The 19473-nt window shown below is 48.1% G+C and overlaps 1 protein-coding gene across 3 annotated transcripts in view; it reads left to right on the top strand.

Moving 5' to 3' along the window:
* Positions 1-71: 71 nt before the first annotated feature.
* The window catches only part of LOC140317651 (ubiquitin-conjugating enzyme E2 2-like), a 211570-nt gene continuing 192168 nt past the window's right edge, over positions 72-19473 (top strand). The window contains exons 1-8 of one of the 3 annotated variants that reach the window (XR_011917785.1): positions 72-441; positions 5805-5868; positions 5947-5978; positions 7306-7383; positions 7458-7563; positions 7945-8038; positions 8144-8194; positions 12306-12576. Coding sequence is in view for 2 of the 3 variants with exons in the window: in XM_072395126.1 (XP_072251227.1) it covers positions 418-441; positions 5805-5868; positions 5947-5978; positions 7306-7383; positions 7458-7563; positions 7945-8038; positions 8144-8192 (447 nt within the window). In the remaining variant the exon portion in view is untranslated. Of the gene's footprint in view, positions 442-5804; positions 5869-5946; positions 5979-7305; positions 7384-7457; positions 7564-7944; positions 8039-8143; positions 8195-12305; positions 12843-19473 lie in introns of those variants that run through there. The other 2 variants (XM_072395126.1, XM_072395127.1) reach the window with 2 other exon arrangements.

The raw sequence follows: 19473 nt of genomic DNA, 5'->3' as shown, positions 1-19473 counted from the left end.
CCTGTGCTGGCATCGCGTTGTTGGAGTTTTTCGGTTTCGCGAAAATAAGTCGGAGTGAGACCTCTTGCTCCCGGTGCGCTCGTATCTGCTGTGTGTAACGGAAGACATTTTGAGCTGCTGCGGTCGCTCCGGTTCGTTAGTGAAGTGTCAGCCTGAATTCGGGGCTGACGTGCTGGAGAGTTCGTCTCCACAGTGAGCAGCAGTCGGTGAAAAAGACGAGATTTACCCAGAAACCGGTGTAGTTTCACTGGCGTATGTGTAGCCACCTAGCTAGCTTAGCCAACCATAAAAGCTAGCGAAGTCCTAGATGCTAGTTAGTTAGCGTCACCTAGCTGGCCTGCCCTCTTCCTCCTCTTCCTCCTCCTCCACCACTACCACTACCACCTCCTCGACAGCCGGTCCCTCCTGTCAGACACAATGGCTTTAAAACGGATTTCTAAGGTAAAACGCACTCTCTTGGAGTATTTTTTTCAAGCAGGGGCCGTCGTGTGTAGCTTGTGTTAGCATGTCAGCTAGCAGCCTTAGCCTTAACGGTGCTGCCCATAAAACACAAACGCCAGCAGAATCAACGATCAGGGAACACGTCCCGTCGTTTCTGTGAGCCGAGCCCGAGTGTGAGCGGTTCCGACGGGCACGTTTGTGTGAGAGTCCACTGCTCGGAGGTTCTGACGGGCCTGACACTGAAAGGTTCGACGGTTCTGTCCAAAATATGTGGAAGTTGACTCCATCCTGTTGTGATTTTCGTCTGAGCTGCTAGTTATCTGAAGTTTACCTGGTTATCGTTATTATTACTGCTGTTATTACCTGTCCTGCAGGCACCTCCACACCCAAGGGTGGAGGAACATCCATCAGATTAATGAGGAAACCCTGCCACAGAATAACTAAAATATCACTTTTATTAATAAATCCCTTTTTTTTTAACTGGTTCCACAGAAAAATGAGCATAAGATCAGTTCCTATTTACACACTTTATTCATGGCAGGAACTGTTTGCCCCATAAATGTAGTATTTCCAATAAAGTTTCCCATAAAACGTCCCCAGTTATCTCTTGATATCCAGATGTGCAGCTGCAGATGTTCACAGGACAGATTTTATCCAAGTTAATATCGATCAGTTTCTGGTTAAAAGACCACAAACGTCTTTATTCTCATTTAAACGAACACAACTTTCAGCTTCTGCAGCTTCTTTAATTGATTTTAAGTCTTTATTCAGTGTTTTTTCCGATAATAAAGGTCTAATTAATTACATTTTATAAAGATATTATTGATAAAACCCTGTGATCAGCTGATTTATTCGTTAATCTTTTGTAACTCTCACTGTGTTGGAAGCTGAATGATTAATTTTTGAACCGTAACGGGATAAAAAACACAGAATCGCTCAGATTTAACCTTTGAGATCGAACTGAAAATTAAATCCGATGTTTTTCGACTCTGTTTTAAAGTCAAAAACATCGAATCAGATCCAATTTAGTCATAAAACGGAAGTTTTAACAGTAGAAACGCGGCGCCTACTTCTTCTTCTGTGGTGGAATTGTCAGAAGCTCAGAACCGATTCACCCTCAGAAGTGTTGACCTCTGACCTCACAGTTCAGCTGGTGTTGAATCAGAACCACATCGAGCTGTGAGTTGGACTCTTGCTTTGGCACAAGAAGGCCCAGTTTCATTTCACCTCTGGTCCTACAGAACCAGGAGTCAGAACATTTCGGGCTCTGTCTCAGGGCAGGTTGCATCATTTCTGCCGACTTTGGTTTAAACCAGAATCTGTGAAACTGTTCCTGGAGTTCTGACCCGGCAAATGTTCCTGGAGTTCTGACCCGGCAAACGTTCCTGGAGTTCTGACCTCTCAGGAACCGTGTTGATGTGATTCAGAACCGCTTGTTGATGAGCTGGAATAAAGTCGGTAAAATCCTGTAAAAGAACGGATCAGAACAGATTATCCACGAGTTTAAATGTGATGTGATTCAGAACCGGGTCCAATTCAAACTGCTTTAAAACCTGAAATGACTTCAGTTCTTATGACTGAGGGTCAGAACTTCTGTTTCAGGAATAAAGTCCGAATATCGAGAAGAAATCAGTCAGAAAAAAGTGAAAATATTCATAAAACAGACTGAAAATGTTCTTTGTTTTGACCTTATTTTCAAAATTCAGGTGAATTTCTTTGAGCTGCAGATTTAAATCCTTTTAAGCCTTTTTCTTCAGATAAACCACCGTCTGCCGTTATATTTCGATCAATCACTGATCAATAATCACAGATATTAATCAGAACAGCTTCGGTTTGAAGCAGGAACTTAAAACCGATCCTCTGGGGGGGAATTGAGTGGATTTCAGTTTGTTCTGTGCATATATTGTGTGCTTTAAACCCCCCCGACCGGTCGGATCTATAAGCCTCCGTCACCCCCCCGACCCGCTGAAGTCGTGTTGCTTCTTGCCTCCAGAACCTGAAAGATGAGCCGAGCTCTGAGTCACATTCCAACGAACAGTTTGGCTCCAGGCTGGAAATACGACCCCCCCCCCCCCCAGATCCTGATCCGGACTCGGGTAAAAATAGGTTCTGCTGACACATCAGAACTCTGTTTGTTTTTAATGTCACTGAACCAGTTAAATGTTAAACTCAACGTGGTTCAAAACCTGAATGTTGAGTCTGGATCTTTATTAACTTTAAAGGACAGTTCTTTCAGGTGTTCAGCTCCACCCTTTCTGTTAGCTCCAACCTTTCTTTGAGCTCCAACCTTTCTGCGAGCTCCGCCCTCTTTGAGCTCCGCCTTTTTCTGTGAGCTCCGCCCTTTTCTGTGAGCTCCGCCCTTTTCTGTGAGCTCCGCCCTTTCTGTGAGCTCCGCCCTTTTCTGTGAGCTCCACCCTTTCTTTGATGATAAGATTAATAAAGTGATCGATACGCTGATGGATCTGATTAAATAATCCTTCCTGGTTAGAAACCCCAGCAGAGCTTTTATAGTTTTTATTCATTATTTTTCTGATTATCCTGATGAAATGAAGCCTCCACCTGTGTTTTCATACAGAAACATCTGTTTTCTCTGAGTGAGGCTCAGACATATTTAGATGTTTGGAGTTTAATGGACTGTGTGCCGAGTTTAGCCCGTAACCCGACAGCTTCACCCTTTAGTTAACAGGTTATTTTAACACTGACTGGACTTTGTGCCTCTCAGTCCTCAGAGGAGCAACAACAACTCCTCTGGGTCAGAGTTCATCCTGCTTCAGAACTCTTTTATCTTCAGAACCAGAATGAAACCTGCGTCCGTCCTGGTGTCGCACTTCCAGTCCTCTGGATCCATGTTGTGTTCGTCAGATTTACTGTAAGAGCAGCTTCTGACGGGAGAAAGGGGGAAGCAGGGGAGCCTCTGTGCTTGTCCTGTTTCCACTTCTGTCTCTTTAAGAGCCGAAGATCTTCGCTCAGTCATGGAGGCGGAGTCTTCTTTTTGTACCTCACGGGTGCAATCGAGTCTAAAATAGTGGTGCAGGAGTTATTGAAATGACTGACCAATTCATCTACAGAGAGGGGGTTGTAGAAGGTTGTAGGAGGGTCCCCCTAGCGTCGGAGGGTCCCCCTAGCGTCGGAGGGTCCCCGCAGCGTCGGAAGGTCCCCGTAGCGTCGGAGGGTCCCCGTAGCGTCGGAAGGTCGGAGGGTCCCCGTAGCGTCGGAAGGTCCCCGTTACGTCTCCGTAGCGTCGGAAGGTCCCCGTAGGATCGGAGGGTCCCCGTAGGATCGGAGGGTTCCCGTAGCGTCGGAGGGTCCCCCTAGCGTCGGAGGGTCCCCGCAGCGTCGGAGGGTCCCCGCAGCGTCGGAGGGTCCCCGTAGCGTCGGAAGGTCCCCGTTACGTCTCCATAGCGTCGGAAGGTCCCCGTAGGATCGGAGGGTTCCCGTAGCGTCGGAAGGTCCCCGTAGCGTCGGAAGGTCCCCGTAGCGTCTCCGTAACGTCGGAGGGTCCCCGTAGCGTCGGAGGGTCCCCGTAGCGTCGGAGGGTCCCCGTAGCGTCGGAAGGTCCCCGTAGCGTTGGAAGGTCCCCGTAGCGTCGGAAGGTCCCCGTAGCGTCGGAAGGTCCCCGTAGCGTCGGAAGGTCCCCGTAGCGTCGGAGGGTCCCCGTAGCGTCGGAAGGTCGGAGGGTCCCCGTAGCGTCGGAAGGTCCCCGTTACGTCTCCGTAGCGTCGGAAGGTCCCCGTAGGATCGGAGGGTTCCCGTAGCGTCGGAGGGTCCCCGTAGCGTCGGAGGGTCCCCGTAGCGTCGGAAGGTCCCCGTAGCGTTGGAAGGTCCCCGTAGCGTCGGAAGGTCCCCGTAGCGTCGGAAGGTCCCCGTAGCGTCGGAAGGTCCCCGTAGCGTCGGAGGGTCCCCGTAGCGTCGGAAGGTCGGAGGGTCCCCGTAGCGTCGGAAGGTCCCCGTTACGTCTCCGTAGCGTCGGAAGGTCCCCGTAGGATCGGAGGGTTCCCGTAGCGTCGGAGGGTCCCCGTAGCGTCGGAAGGTCCCCGTTACGTCTCCATAGCGTCGGAAGGTCCCCGTAGGATCGGAGGGTTCCCGTAGCGTCGGAAGGTCCCCGTAGCGTCGGAAGGTCCCCGTAGCGTCTCCGTAACGTCGGAGGGTCCCCGTAGCGTCGGAGGGTCCCCGTAGCGTCGGAGGGTCCCCGTAGCGTCGGAAGGTCCCCGTAGCGTTGGAAGGTCCCCGTAGGATCGGAGGGTTCCCGTAGCGTCGGAAGGTCCCCGTAGCGTCGGAAGGTCCCCGTTACGTCCCCGTAGCGTCGGAGGGTCCCCGTAGCGTCGGAAGGTCCCCGTAGCGTCGGAAGGTCCCCGTAGCGTCGGAGGGTCCCCGTAGCGTTGGAAGGTCCCCGTAGCGTCGGAAGGTCCCCGTAGCGTCGGAAGGTCCTCGTAGCGTTGGAAGGTCCTCGTAGCGTCGGAAGGTCCCCGTAGCGTCGGAAGGTCCCCGTAGCGTCGGAGGGTCCCCGTAGCGTCGGAGGGTCCCCGTAGCGTCGGAGGGTCCCCGTAGCGTCGGAGGGTCCCCGTAGCGTCGGAAGGTCCCCGTAGGATCGGAGGGTTCCCGTAGCGTCGGAAGGTCCCCGTAGCGTCGGAAGGTCCCCGTTACGTCCCCGTAGCGTCGGAGGGTCCCCGTAGCGTCGGAAGGTCCCCGTAGCGTCGGAAGGTCCCCGTAGCGTCGGAGGGTCCCCGTAGCGTTGGAAGGTCCCCGTAGCGTCGGAAGGTCCCCGTAGCGTCGGAAGGTCCCCGTAGCGTCGGAAGGTCCCCGTAGCGTCGGAAGGTCCCCGTAGCGTCGGAAGGTCCCCGTTACGTCCCCCTAGCGTCGGAGGGTCCCCGTAGCGTCGGAGGGTTCCCGTATCGTCGGAGGTTCCCCGTAGCGTCGGAAGGTCCCCGTAGCGTCGGAAGGTCCCCGTTGCGTCCCTCACTTTTTATTCCTCCTCCATATCTCAGCACCTTCAGCATAATTTTCTCTGCTTCTTCTTCGTTGGTGTCACTAACTATCACCATGTTGACATGTGAGATGGTCACATTGTATCATTTGTCTGGTTTGTTCTGTATTTATAATTAAATGCATTTAGAAGTAATAAAAAAAACAAGAACCGGGAGAAAATAAGTGGATCTGAACAGGAATAAAGTAAAGCTGTGAACACTAACAGCAGCTCGGAGCCGTCGGGTTCAGAAGAAGGAAACGGAACAAAAGAAGCTGCTGATGTTGCATTCAGGGTTTTCTCAGCGAGTGGGAGACGCCAGCGTCTCTTTAAATAGGAATGAGAGTAACGATGTCAGCTGATTGGCTGCCACAGATGTAACGATGTGAACGTGTTGCAGGAGCTGACCGACCTGTCCAGAGATCCTCCGGCTCAGTGCTCCGCCGGGCCCGTCGGGGAAGACAGTAAGACCGGCTTTTACTTCTTTTTACACACCGAGGCGGGAGCCTGGCGCTTCATTAACTCTTCTTTCTCTTTTTCAGTGTTTCATTGGCAAGCTACTATTATGGGCCCAGTAAGTATGAAATGTCCTGAATGTCCTGAATGTTTGTCTCCGGGTTAAATCTTTCATTTAAAATCAGCTACCTGAGGTAAACTCCTCCCACCACAGCGCTGCTTTTCTCCTCTTTGAGCCTCTCAAACTAACAGAAGAAGCTCAGTAACAACCTTTACAGAGTAAACACTCCAGCAGTGAGTCTGTTTACTGTGTCTCAGGATTTCTGAGCTCCACCCTTCTTCCTCTTCATGGCTTTACATGATCAGATCCCATCTGAATGTTACAGAATGAACCCTCGGAGGAGCAGCAGCTCATGCAGATGTGTTGGATCTGGTGGCGCCAGCTTTGTGTTGTGAGTCACAGTTTAGCTGGAAGCTGAAACGCCCAGATGTTCCAGCTGGGTTTGAATCCCTCCTGGACTGGTCCTCGGAGCTCTGTTCATGCAGATGATGCTTCGGCCTCATTTTCCTTGGACTCAAAGTGTCTCTCACTGATCATCAACATGAATTTAATCCCGATTTAACTTTATTTTATCGTCCAGCCACATGTTCGTCTGTTTTAATGATGGCGCTGTGGCACCTTCAGAGTCCCAGAATCCCTCCACAACATGTGAGAGACTGATACGTCCCACAGGAAACCATCACTGCTGAAGCTGAAGCTGCTGAAGCTGCTGCTGCTGCTGAAGCTGAAGCTGAAGCTGCTGAAGCTGCTGAAGCTGCTGCTGCTGAAGCTGAAGCTGCTGAAGCTGCTGCTGCTGAAGCTGCTGAAGCTACTGAAGCTGCTGCTGCTGAAGCTGAAGCTGCTGAAGCTGCTGCTGCTGAAGCTGCTGAAGCTGCTGAAGCTGCTGCTGCTGAAGCTGAAGCTGCTGCTGCTGAAGCTGAAGGAGCTGCTGCATCAGGGGTTCACTTAGTTTTCTGAGTTTTGTTCCCCAGATACCTACAGTGTAATATGTCGGTTTAACAGCTGCTGATGAACAGGTTATTTTTAACCGGACGGGAGAAAGAAGCCGGACTTTCTCAGAGTTTGCTGCTTTTTAGCTTCCACTAACATTTCCAGCTGCTTTAACCTTGTTGGTATGAAGCTCAGCAGCTCTGCAGCTCTGAAGCTTTGAAGCTCAGCAGCTCTGAAGCTCTGCAGCTCTGCAGCTCAGCAGCTCAGCTCAGGGTCGGAGCTGGAGTCGGAGTTTATTTCAACGCGTTTTCATTGGTTTTAACAATGAAAACGCGTTGAAATAAACTCTAGAACAGTTCACAGAGGAGCCCGACTCACCATAACTGATGTATTGATTACTAAGGTCTCAGTTCAGGTGGACTCGTGTTTAACCGGCCTCTCCTCTCTGTTGCAGCCCGACAGTCCCTATCAGGGCGGCGTGTTTTTCCTCACTATTCATTTCCCCACAGATTATCCCTTCAAACCACCCAAGGTCAGTGAACGCACCGCACCCCTCTGACTGAGCTTTTCTGCCCGAAGCTGCTCTGATGCGTCCGTTTCTTTCAGGTCGCCTTCACAACGAGAATTTATCACCCAAATATTAACAGTAACGGCAGCATCTGCTTGGATATATTGAGATCTCAGTGGTCTCCAGCATTAACCATCTCTAAAGGTGAGCTTCTTCCTCCTCCTATACTCAGTAAAATGGGATTTATTCGTCCTGTGTCTTCTTCATCTGTATTTATTCTGGTTTATCTGACCTCAGCCTGCTTCTCTTTTCTTTCAGCTGATATTTTTATGAATATTTGACCTTTAAAGCGTTTGTTCCTGTAATATTTTGCACTAATTAGAAAAACCAGAATGACAATGGTTGGATTAAAAAATAAAATAATGATAAATAATAGAGAAATAAATACAGAAGTTTCAAATAAATCCAATATTTTCCAGTTAAAACGAGACGAAAGATAAAAACTGAGATGAATGCAGTTTAAAATAAATGAATTTTGAGCATTTGTCACCCTTTAAATGCTTAAACTTCTGTTTCCTCCCACAGTCCTTTTGTCCATTTGTTCTCTGTTATGTGACCCGAATCCTGACGACCCGTTAGTGCCAGAGATCGCCCGCATCTACAAAACAGACCCTGTCAGGTGAGTTGGCGCCCGGCGAGGTGATGCTCAGCCAGCACACGGCTCAGGTGTGGCGCCGGTAGCAGCAGGTGTTGGTTAACCCGCCTGTCCTGCTGCTTGTCTCAGGTACAGCAGACTAGCCAGGGAGTGGACAGAGAAGTATGCCATGCTGTGAGGGTAAGAGCTGAGCTCACCTGTGGCTCACCTGTGGCCCACCTGTGGCCCACCTGTGGCTCACCTGTGGCCCACCTGTGGCTCACCCGTGGCTCACCTGTGGCTCACCTGTGGCCCACCTGTGGCCCACCTGTGGCTCACCTGTGGCTCACCCGTGGCTCACCTGTGGCTCACCCGTGGCTCACCTGTGGCCCACCTGTGGCCCACCTGTGGCCCACCTGTGGCTCACCTGTGGCTCACCTGTGGCCCACCTGTGGCTCACCTGTGGCTCACCTGTGGCTCACCTGTGGCTCACCTGTGGCCCACCTGTGGCCCACCTGTGGCCCACCCGTGGCCCACCTGTGGCCCACCTGTGGCCCACCTGTGGCTCACCTGTGGCTCACCTGTGGCCCACCTGTGGCTCACCTGTGGCCCACCTGTGGCTCACCTGTGGCTCACCTGTGGCTCACCTGTGGCTCACCTGTGGCTCACCTGTGGCCCACCTGTGGCCCACCTGTGGCTCACCTGTGGCCCACCTGTGGCCCACCTGTGGCCCACCCGTGGCCCACCCGTGGCCCACCCGTGGCCCACCTGTGGCTCACCTGTGGCTCACCTGTGGCCCACCTGTGGCCCACCTGTGGCTCACCCGTGGCCCACCTGTGGCTCACCTGTGGCTCACCTGTGGCTCACCTGTGGCTCACCTGTGGCCCACCTGTGGCTCACCTGTGGCCCACCTGTGGCCCACCTGTGGCCCACCTGTGGCCCACCCGTGGCCCACCTGTGGCCCACCTGTGGCCCACCTGTGGCTCACCTGTGGCCCACCTGTGGCCCACCTGTGGCCCACCCGTGGCCCACCCGTGGCCCACCCGTGGCCCACCTGTGGCCCACCTGTGGCTCACCTGTGGCTCACCTGTGGCCCACCTGTGGCCCACCTGTGGCCCACCCGTGGCTCACCTGTGGCTCACCTGTGGCCCACCTGTGGCTCACCTGTGGCCCACCCGTGGCCCACCTGTGGCTCACCTGTGGCTCACCTGTGGCTCACCTGTGGCTCACCTGTGGCCCACCTGTGGCCCACCTGTGGCCCACCTGTGGCCCACCTGTGGCTCACCTGTGGTTCACCTGTGGCTCACCTGTGGCTCACCTGTGGCTCACCTGTGGCCCACCTGTGGCCCACCTGTGGCCCACCCGTGGCCCACCCGTGGCCCACCTGTGGCTCACCTGTGGTTCACCTGTGGCTCACCTGTGGCTCACCTGTGGCTCACCTGTGGCTCACCTGTGGCTCACCTGTGGCTCACCTGTGGCCCACCTGTGGCCCACCTGTGGCCCACCTGTGGCTCACCTGTGGTTCACCTGTGGCTCACCTGTGGCTCACCTGTGGCTCACCTGTGGCCCACCTGTGGCCCACCTGTGGCCCACCCGTGGCCCACCCGTGGCCCACCTGTGGCTCACCTGTGGTTCACCTGTGGCTCACCTGTGGCTCACCTGTGGCTCACCTGTGGCTCACCTGTGGCTCACCTGTGGCCCACCTGTGGCCCACCTGTGGCCCACCTGTGGCTCACCTGAGCTTCCTGCAGCACGCTGATGCAGAGCATGGCTGCAGAAACCCGTCACCTGCATGCAGCACAGCCAGGCTCAGAGACGGCCAAAGGTTCTGACCCGCAGCGCCCCGGGCGCTCAGAACTTTAACCTGATGAAGTTGGAGCATAATCAGGAAGAGAGCGGGTGGAGCAGGGCGGAGCTGCAGCTTCTGTGACCCTGAAACTCCACCTTTGACCTCTGGTTTAAACGCAGAATCTTTAATGTTGAATCCAGCTGCAAGTGGGACTGAATCAGTCTGTTGGTTCTGTTTGGGTCGGTTCCAGAGTTTAACGCCAACAGAGACTTGGTTCTGTTTGGGTCGGTTCCAGAGTTTAACGCCTACAGAGACTTGGTTCTGTTTGGGTCGGTTCCAGAGTCTAACGCCAACAGAAACCTGGTTCTGTTTGTGTCGGTTCCAGAGTCTAACGCCAACAGAAACTTGGTTCTGTTTGGGTCGGTTCCAGAGTTTAACGCCAACAGAAACTTGGTTCTGTTTGGGTCGGTTCCAGAGTTTAACGCCAACAGAAACTTGGTTCTGTTTGGGTCGGTTCCAGAGTTTAACGCCAACAGAGACTTGGTTCTGTTTGGGTCGGTTCCAGAGTTTAACGCCTACAGAGACTTGGTTCTGTTTGGGTCGGTTCCAGAGTCTAACGCCAACAGAAACCTGGTTCTGTTTGTGTCGGTTCCAGAGTCTAACGCCAACAGAAACTTGGTTCTGTTTGGGTCGGTTCCAGAGTTTAACGCCAACAGAAACTTGGTTCTGTTTGGGTCGGTTCCAGAGTTTAACGCCAACAGAGACTTGGTTCTGTTTGGGTCGGTTCCAGAGTTTAACGCCAACAGAAACCTGGTTCTGTTTGGGTCGGTTCCAGAGTCTAACGCCAACAGAGACTTGGTTCTGTTTGGGTCGGTTCCAGAGTTTAACGCCAACAGAAACTTGGTTCTGTTTGGGTCGGTTCTAGAGTTTAACGCCAACAGAAACTTGGTTCTGTTTGGGTCGGTTCCGGAGTTTAACGCCAACAGAAACTTGGTTCTGTTTGGGTCGGTTCCAGAGTTTAACGCCAACAGAGACTTGGTTCTGTTTGGGTCGGTTCCAGAGTTTAACGCCAACAGAGACTTGGTTCTGTTTGGGTCGGTTCCAGAGTTTAACGCCAACAGAGACTTGGTTCTGTTTGGGTCGGTTCCAGAGTTGGATGTTGGACCGGTCGATGTTGGACCGGTCGATGTTGGACCGGTCGATGTTGGACCGGTCGATGTCGGTCCGGTCGGTGTTGGACCGGTCGATGTTGGTCCGGTCGATGTTGGTCCGGTTGACGTTGGTCCGGTTGATGTTGGTCCGGTTGACGTTGGTCCGGTTGACGTTGGTCCGGTTGATGTTGGTCCGGTTGACGTTGGACCGGTTGACGTTGGTCTGGTTGACGTTGGTCTGGTTGACGTTGGTCTGGTTGACGTTGGTCTGGTTGACGTTGGTCCGGTTGACGTTGGTCTGGTTGACGTTGGTCCGGTTGACGTTGGTCCGGTTGACGTTGGTCTGGTTGACGTTGGTCTGGTTGACGTTGGTCCGGTTGACGTTGGTCTGGTTGACGTTGGTCCGGTTGACGTTGGTCCGGTTGACGTTGGTCTGGTTGACGTTGGTCTGGTTGACGTTGGTCCGGTTGACGTTGGTCTGGTTGACGTTGGTCTGGTTGACGTTGGTCCGGTTGACGTTGGTCTGGTTGACGTTGGTCCGGTTGACGTTGGTCCGGTTGACGTTGGTCTGGTTGACGTTGGTCTGGTTGACGTTGGTCCGGTTGACGTTGGTCTGGTTGACGTTGGTCTGGTTGACGTTGGTCTGGTTGACGTTGGTCCGGTTGACGTTGGTCTGGTTGACGTTGGTCCGGTTGATGTTGGTCCGGTTGTTTTCAGATGCTTCGGTAACGCTGCCGATGATCCGTTTCCTGCCAACTTCACTCCCTTAAAGCTTCCTGCTCTCCTGCCGCCGCTGAGCCAGTCGTGCTTTTATTTGTTGAAGTGAAACTGTCGATTCGTTCTTGTTCCGTCTCTCATATGAGCTTCAGATGGTGTTTGAATGGAGTTTAAACTCATTTTTACAGCTAAAAGAGCTTTTTTTGTTACTACAGAGTCGGATAAAAGCAAACTTTGGTTCGGGTCGGCGTGTGCTTCGGGGCGGCGTGTGCTTCGGGCCGGCGTGTGCTTCAGGTTGGCGTGTGCTTCGGGGTGGCGTGTGCTTCAGGTCGGCGTGTGCTTCGGGCCGGCGTGTGCTTCAGGTCGGCGTGTGCTTCGGGTCGGCGTGTGCTTCGGGTCGGCGTGTGCTTCGGGGTGGCGTGTGCTTCGGGTCGGCGTGTGCTTCGGGGTGGCGTGTGCTTCGGGGTGGCGTGTGCTTCAGGTTGGCGTGTGCTTCGGGTCGGCGTGTGCTTCGGGGTGGCGTGTGCTTCGGGGTGGCGTGTGCTTCGGGGTGGCGTGTGCTTCAGGTTGGCGTGTGCGTGTTTTTGGGGCATGGCATCGTCCCTGCAGCCCGTCTGTCCTGCACCTTCCTCACTTCCTGTCTTCCCTCCTGCAGGTACAACAAGACAGCTCAGGACTGGACCCAGAAATACGCCATGTGAGCCGCCGCCAGCTGGATTCACCTGTCTGTTTCTCACGTGGCCACGCCCCCTCCCCCCACCCCGTTACAGCAATTTGTTCACATTTCTGTTTGTCCCATCTTCAACTTGAATGCTTTTAAACCAACGTTTGTCTGCTTTAAACACGAGCGAGTGAAGGGCTGCAGCCTCGGAGCTGCGAATGTGCCAACAGAACAAACCCGCCGAGCCGAGCGGACTCACCTGACCGTTACGCAGCAGAGCTCATTAATGCATGTCAGTGATTGGTTCATGTGCTGCTCTGAACACTCGTTTTAAAAAAGAAAAAAGGCGAAAGCTTTTTCAGTTTGTAGTTTTTTTGTTTTGAGTTTTTAGATGAGAGCCGTTAGTTCATCCATCATCCAACACTGTTCTCCTCTTTTTGCACTGAAAAGAAACGAAGCTCCCAGCGGCTGATCGATCAACTAATAGCTCTGTGATGTTTTTCTCAATAAAGTTGAACAAATTGCAGCTTCGCTTTTGTCCTGTTCTTCTTTTAATTTTGTCAGGATTTGATCTTTGAAAACGGATCTACGGTGCTGATCAGAGCATTTTGTTTAAAACCCTTACAAAGTATTTATTTTGGAATATTTTTGGTCATTTTCCACTAAAAAAGGAGGCTAATGGGGGAAGCTAGCGCCAACATTAGCTTAAAGTCTGTGCCAGTTTGTACCTGTGTTGCTTTCATTAAAATCGCATCTGCTTGCTGAATAAAAAGTCATGTTTAATATCCTTAAAAAGTCCTGAATTTGGAATATTTTTGGTCATTTTCCACTAAAAGCAGGCTAACGGGAGAAGCTAGCGCCAACTATAGCATTAGCTAACATTAGCCTTCTGACACCAGTTTTTACCTTTGTTGCTTTCATTAAAATCGCATCTGCTTGCTGAATAAAAAGTCATGTTTAATATCCTTAAAACGTCCTGAATTTGGAATATTGTTGATCATTTTCCACTAAAAAGCAGGCTAACGGGGGAAGCTAGCGCCAACATTAGCTTAGAGTCTGTGCCACCTAAATGTACAGCTGGAATAGAAGCTCTGACATTAAAAACACATCAACTTCCCAACTAAACAAATACCAGTTTGTTTAAAATCCATAAAGTATTTAATTAGGAATATTATCATGAATTTCCCACAGAAATGTATGAACTTCTGTAAATTAGGGAAGCTAGCGCCAACTATAGCATTAGCTAACATTAGCCTTCTGATACCAGTTTGTACCCGTGTTGCTTTCATTAAAATCGCATCTGCTTGCTGAATAAAAAGTCATGTTTGATATCCTTAAAAAGTCCTGAATTTGGAATATTTTTGATCATTTTCCACTAAAATACAGTGATGATTGCTAACAGGGATTAGCATGAGCTAACATTAGCCATCTGTCACCTGAATGTAGCTGTGCCACAGAAAAAAACAGCTGGAACACAGACGACTGTCTTAACAAACGCATCTTCTTGCTGATTAAACAAATCTATTATTTTGCTGATATTTTAAGATGTTATTGACCTGTTAACAGCAGCCAGGATCTACAAGCTTTGCATAATAATTCTGAACAAACAGCTGATGGAGGGTTTCTGCTGTGATGATGGAGGAACTGCTGCCAGCATGAACTCTCCACTGAAGGCCATGAAGTCATTAAAGGTAAGACAACAGGTGTCTTTATTCACATAAAATATGTTTTCTGCTCCACCAAACACAACCAACAGTGACATTAGCGATTGTTTTTAGCACAAGTAGCAGTTAGCTTCATCAACACAGAAGTAACTGATAACACTGGGTCACAGCAGACATTCTGGCTTGAAATAATATGTAAAAACATCAAATAATGTCTAAAAACATCAGTCAGTTCATGAAATTAATCAAGAAAAATGCTGTGAGCAGCAACATCAGTGTTTTTAATAACAGTTCATTGTACCTGATTGTTACAGTTGCCATGGTAACATCTAAAATATTGATAAATTAATATTGATAAACATCTAAAAACTAATACTGTTAGATTAATTTTAACTTTATTAGTTTAAACTCCAGAAACAGAAGTAGAAAATGTGACGTTTCATAAAATTAAAAGGGAATTTAATAAAGTTAAAAGGGAATTTAATAAAGTTAAAAGGGAATTTAATTTAATTAAAAGGGAATTTAATAAAATTAAAAGGGAATTTCTCGTTTGTTTTTGACGTGGTGGAGCGGGACGTACTGAGCATGTGCAGACTGAGGAGCATCACCTCTGATTGGAGGAAATGAGCGCAGTCTGAGGGCTGGGAAGATCAGAACAGTATTTCTGGTTTTAAAGGTTTGGGAGGAGAAAGAAAAAGTTTCCTCTTTGTTCCGTCACCTTACAGCAGTCACATGGTTTCTTCTTCTGGTGCAAAATGCGTTTGGTTTCCTGTCAACGACGCACCGGGAGTCAGTTTTTTCTCTGGAGACGGCTTCCAGGGTTTGGCCTAAAACTGGTGGTTCTGGATATGAATATTCTTTATATTACTGTGACATACTTTAATGTCCTGTTTGATGAAAACATTGAACAAAACACATGTTAACCAATGTTATTTTAACCAGAAAACACAGAGATGAGGTTTTAATTTCCTGTGTTGTGATGAATCAGCTGTTTCCTGTTGAAGGAACTCCAAAAGTTCGATATATTCTCTTTTATTGCTCATTATTTAAGCTCCACTGTTTCTGCCTCGGATGAAGCAGCTGATTCAGTTATCTGTAAATAATGTGAGCAGTGGTGTAATGTGCCGTTTCCTTCACTAGAGGGCGCTCTGCTCTCACAAAACTTATTCAGCTGCAGAGATTCGCCTGAAAAACAAATCTGTTTCTAATTAATTCAGACAGTTTGTCTTCAGACAGAAGCTGTTTTTTTAATTCAAATATCCATCAGTCAAACTTTATTGATACAGCAGTTTAGAGCATTTCACAGTGATTTACAGGAAATGAGAGGATAAAAACAGTCCAAATGTGAAGATTAAAAGCTCCCCAGAAAGAGTAAAAAGGTTTTTAAATATTACAAATGACAAAAGTAAATAGAATAAATGAGACAATGTTAAATAGAATAAACTAAACTGTTGAACAAGATAAACAATTTGAACAACCACAGATCAGAAAATGGAAATAAAACATTGATTCTATCATTAACTTTAACTTTAATGTCATGTCAGTCTGAACTCAACAGATTTCCTGTTCAGCTTCATTTAATCTGTGAACAAACATCATTTCTACACCTCAGACCTGCAACATCCCATAAAGTCAGTGAACCTTTTCCCACTTTGTGTCCTTCTGCCAACACTTAAAGCCGTTCTGACTCTGAGGAAACCAGGTGATGCAGAGTTCCAGCTGTTATTTTGTCCCATTCTTCCTTAAACAGGTCTTAAGGTGTGCAGCAGTGCGGGGGGGTGGTTGTTCCAGAGTTCTCCAACATTCTCCCAGAGGGAAACAGTTTAGCATGTTTAGCTGTTCCTGCAGTCAGGCCAGAAACACTCCAGATACAGATAGTTACTGTATTGATCCCAGAGGGAAGCAGATTAGCAGTTAGCTGTGAGTTAGCAGTTAGCTGTACATTAGCAGTTAGCTGTAAGTTAGCAGTTAGCTGTAAGTTAGCAGTTAGCTGTGAGATAGCAGTTAGCTGTAAGTTAGCAGTTAGCTGTAAGTTAGCAGTTAGCTGTGAGTTAGCTGTTAGGTGTAAGTTAGTAGTTAGCTGTGAGATAGCAGTTAGCTGTAAGTTAGTAGTTAGCTGTGAGTTAGCTGTTAGGTGTAAGTTAGTAGTTAGCTGTGAGTTAGAAGTTAGCTGTGAGTTAGCTGTTAGGTGTAAGTTAGTAGTTAGCTGTGAGTTAGCTGTTAGGTGTAAGTTAGCAGTTAGCTGTAGGTTAGCAGTTAGCTGTAAGTTAGCTGTAAGTTAGCAGCAGATGCTAGCAAACAATGCTTTCTCACCAACAGTAATGGACCAAGCCGGAGATGTGCACAGCGTAACTCGTAGTAATGCATGTGAACCGTTAATTACTGCGTTTAAACATTTTGGATTTATTAACCTCATTAAACAATTGTACCTGGAGACCTCCATCTTTATCAGAAACATGCAGATAATGTAACGTTAACACACCGAGAGCGGTACACGGCGTTCAATGTTATTTTATGTTATTATTTCGTTATCTCGACATAACAAAGATCGTTTTCTGGTGATAACAAATTAATTTATAATGTGTTCATCTTGATTTCCACGAGCTGCCACGAATGGCTTCGTAGCCACTGACTGCAGCTGTGGCCTACCGGTAAGTTAACTTTGCGTTAGTTTGTTACCGGTTAGTAGATGAGAGGCTGACAAACTCCTATCTATCCAGCTGCTTCAGCTAAGGTAATTAATCATAAATAAAAGTTGTTATCACGAGAAAACAGTGCATAAAAATTTAAAAACACGCCTATTCTCGGCTTCCGTACCATGAGGAATTATCTCTCAGATAACTCCTGAGAAGTTGGCGTACGTTCATTAGCTAAGCTGTTAGCGTTAGCTGCTGCTAAAGGAAGAAATAAATCAGTAAATAAACCATGAGGAGTTATTTCTGCATTAGCTAAGCTGTTAGCGTTAGCTGCTGCTAAAGGAAGAAATAAATCATGAATAAACCATGAGGAGTTATTTCATTAGCTAAGCTGTTAGCGTTAGCTGCTGCTAAAGGAGGAAATAAATCAGTAAATAAACCATGAGGAGTTATTTCATTGGCTAAGCTGTTAGCGTTAGCTGCTGCTAAAGGAAGAAATAAATCAGTAAATAAACCATGAGGAGTTATTTCTGCATTAGCTAAGCTGTTAGCGTTAGCTGCTGCTAAAGGAAGAAATAAATCATGAATAAACCATGAGGAGTTATTTCATTAGCTAAGCTGTTAGCGTTAGCTGCTGCTAAAGGAAGAAATAAATCAGTAAATAAACCATGGGGAGTTATTTCATTAGCTAAGCTGTTAGCGTTAGCTGCTGCTAAAGGAAGAAATAAATCAGTAAATAAACCATGAGGAGTTATTTCATTAGCTAAGCTGTTAGCGTTAGCTGCTGCTAAAGGAAGAAATAAATCAGTAAATAAACCATGAGGAGTTATTTCTCAGATGCTTCCATTTCCCTGCTCTGAAGTTCAGGCTCTGAGAGTTGGAACTGATCCTCTTTGTGGCTCAGTTCCTTCAGTCCAGCGTTGAACTGGACCAAGTTGTTAAAACAGTGGGATGAAAAGTGTTTGCTGCACATTCACAGTCTTTAGCTAACTCTGCTGGAACATTAGCCTCAGATATAGTTTATCCACTGGGCTCTGATATCCTCTGAGGCTGCTGCTGGAATATTCCCCATTAAAGGAGACCGAATGATAATAACACTTCTGTTCATTTTAATTTTAAAAAGGATTTTAAAAGGATAAATGTTTTCATTTGAATCAAATTTTAAAGTTAATTTAGAAATGAAACTTTCCTTCAGATCAGCTGAGGATCAGTTTGGTGAAAGAAAAGATGAATTAAAACCACAGACTGATGGAGCACCAACTGTGGTCAGGGTTAGATATTATTTCTGCTCCTTTAGACAATAAAAACATTAAATTAAAGAATAAAAGCAGCTGGTTTCTGTAGCTTCTCTGTTCAGACTGATTATAAGAAATAAAAGAATGATTTATATATATATGTGTTAACAGTGAACCGACGGTGCAGCAGGAAGGACCCAGAACTTCAAATTCAAAAGGTTTTATTCCAAAAATCTAAATCACAGCAATGCTGGAGAAAAACTAGAAAATAAAGAAGTAGAAAATTCACAAAGAGAAAAACTAAACTACAGAAAACTCAGGAGGAAACAACAGGAGAACTAACAGTAGCCGAGGGGAGTGACGGCGAGGATCTGACAAAGAATGAGAGGAAAACGGGACTAAATGCTGCGGAGAGAATGATTAGTGATCTGAGACACCTGGGGGGGGCGGAGACTAACAGGGAACTAAACAGGCTGGAAACTAGAAAATCTAAATGTAAAACTGAACCAAAATACCAGAAAAACATCAAAGCATCATGACGTACAGCCGTGACGTCAGACGTTTCAGTTCGAATAGTTTTAGTTTTATAAGTTTTAATTATTTTCACGTGTTAAAACGAAGGAAAATAACTCGAAACGGTCCGAGAGGAACAGGAAGAAGCTGATTTAATCCGAGCCCAATAACTAATAATCACTTCCGGTTTTCTCTTAAATTCTTCTTCACACTTTGTCACATTTACTGTGTTTCATCCTCAGAGAAACTCCAGGAGATCCACGTTTTTACAGATGTTTGATCGGAGTTATTGATCATCCTTCTGGACCGTATGATCGGAGTTATTGATCATCCTTTTGGACCGTATGATCGGAGTTATTGATCATCCTTTTGGATCGTATGATCGGAGTTATTGATCATCCTTTTGGACCGTATTGATCATGATGGTGAATATTGATCAGTGTTGTTCCTGATGGTTTGTTTCTGTTAGAAAATAATTAATCTTCCTGTTGGATTATCTTTAAAAACAGAACTGAAGCATGCTTTGAACTCGGTTCCGATCCATGAGGTTCTATCTTAGTTCTGACTGTGTTTAAGGGTAAATCGGAAGCCGGTTCCTTCCTCAATGTGGCTGCAGTACCCGGTTCTGTCCACTGCGGGGCGCCCTCGTCCTGCGGACCGGACCCTCCCGCTGCAGCCGGCCTCACAGAACAAAGTACCGGCCGGGTTTCACACGCCGCACGTTCCGATGATGATTATCAGAACAGAAAGCGCTTCTGGGCCATCGTTTGAGTTCTGCTGGTCACAGAACCAGAACCTCCTGATTTTTATTTATTTATTTTACTATTTATTGTGTGTGTGTCTGATCCAAAAGGTTCTGGCAGCGGTTCTGAACCATGAACCGCCTCAGAGACTTCCAGGGCGTCCTTGTGTTTTTAGGAAGGTCCAAATTGGTTCTGCTGGTAATTAAGGAGTTTCAGAGGCTCTGAAAGAGGTTCTGTGAGCTGGTTCCGTTTTTCTGAAGCGGGCTTTAATTAAGATTTAGATCATTTCAGAGGCCCTTGGTTCTGAGGAGGTTCTGGAGTCTTTTTTAGGGTTTCCAGGCTGCTCTCAAGGATCTGAGATCTTCCTGGAA

Source organism: Leuresthes tenuis, unplaced genomic scaffold (assembly GCF_036924035.1).
Source record: "Leuresthes tenuis unplaced genomic scaffold, fLeuTen1.0.hap1 SCAF_11, whole genome shotgun sequence".
Classification (NCBI taxonomy): Eukaryota; Metazoa; Chordata; class Actinopteri; order Atheriniformes; family Atherinopsidae; genus Leuresthes; species Leuresthes tenuis.
Note: the sequence above shows the minus strand (reverse complement) of the source record. Positions and strands in the feature narration are given on the sequence as shown.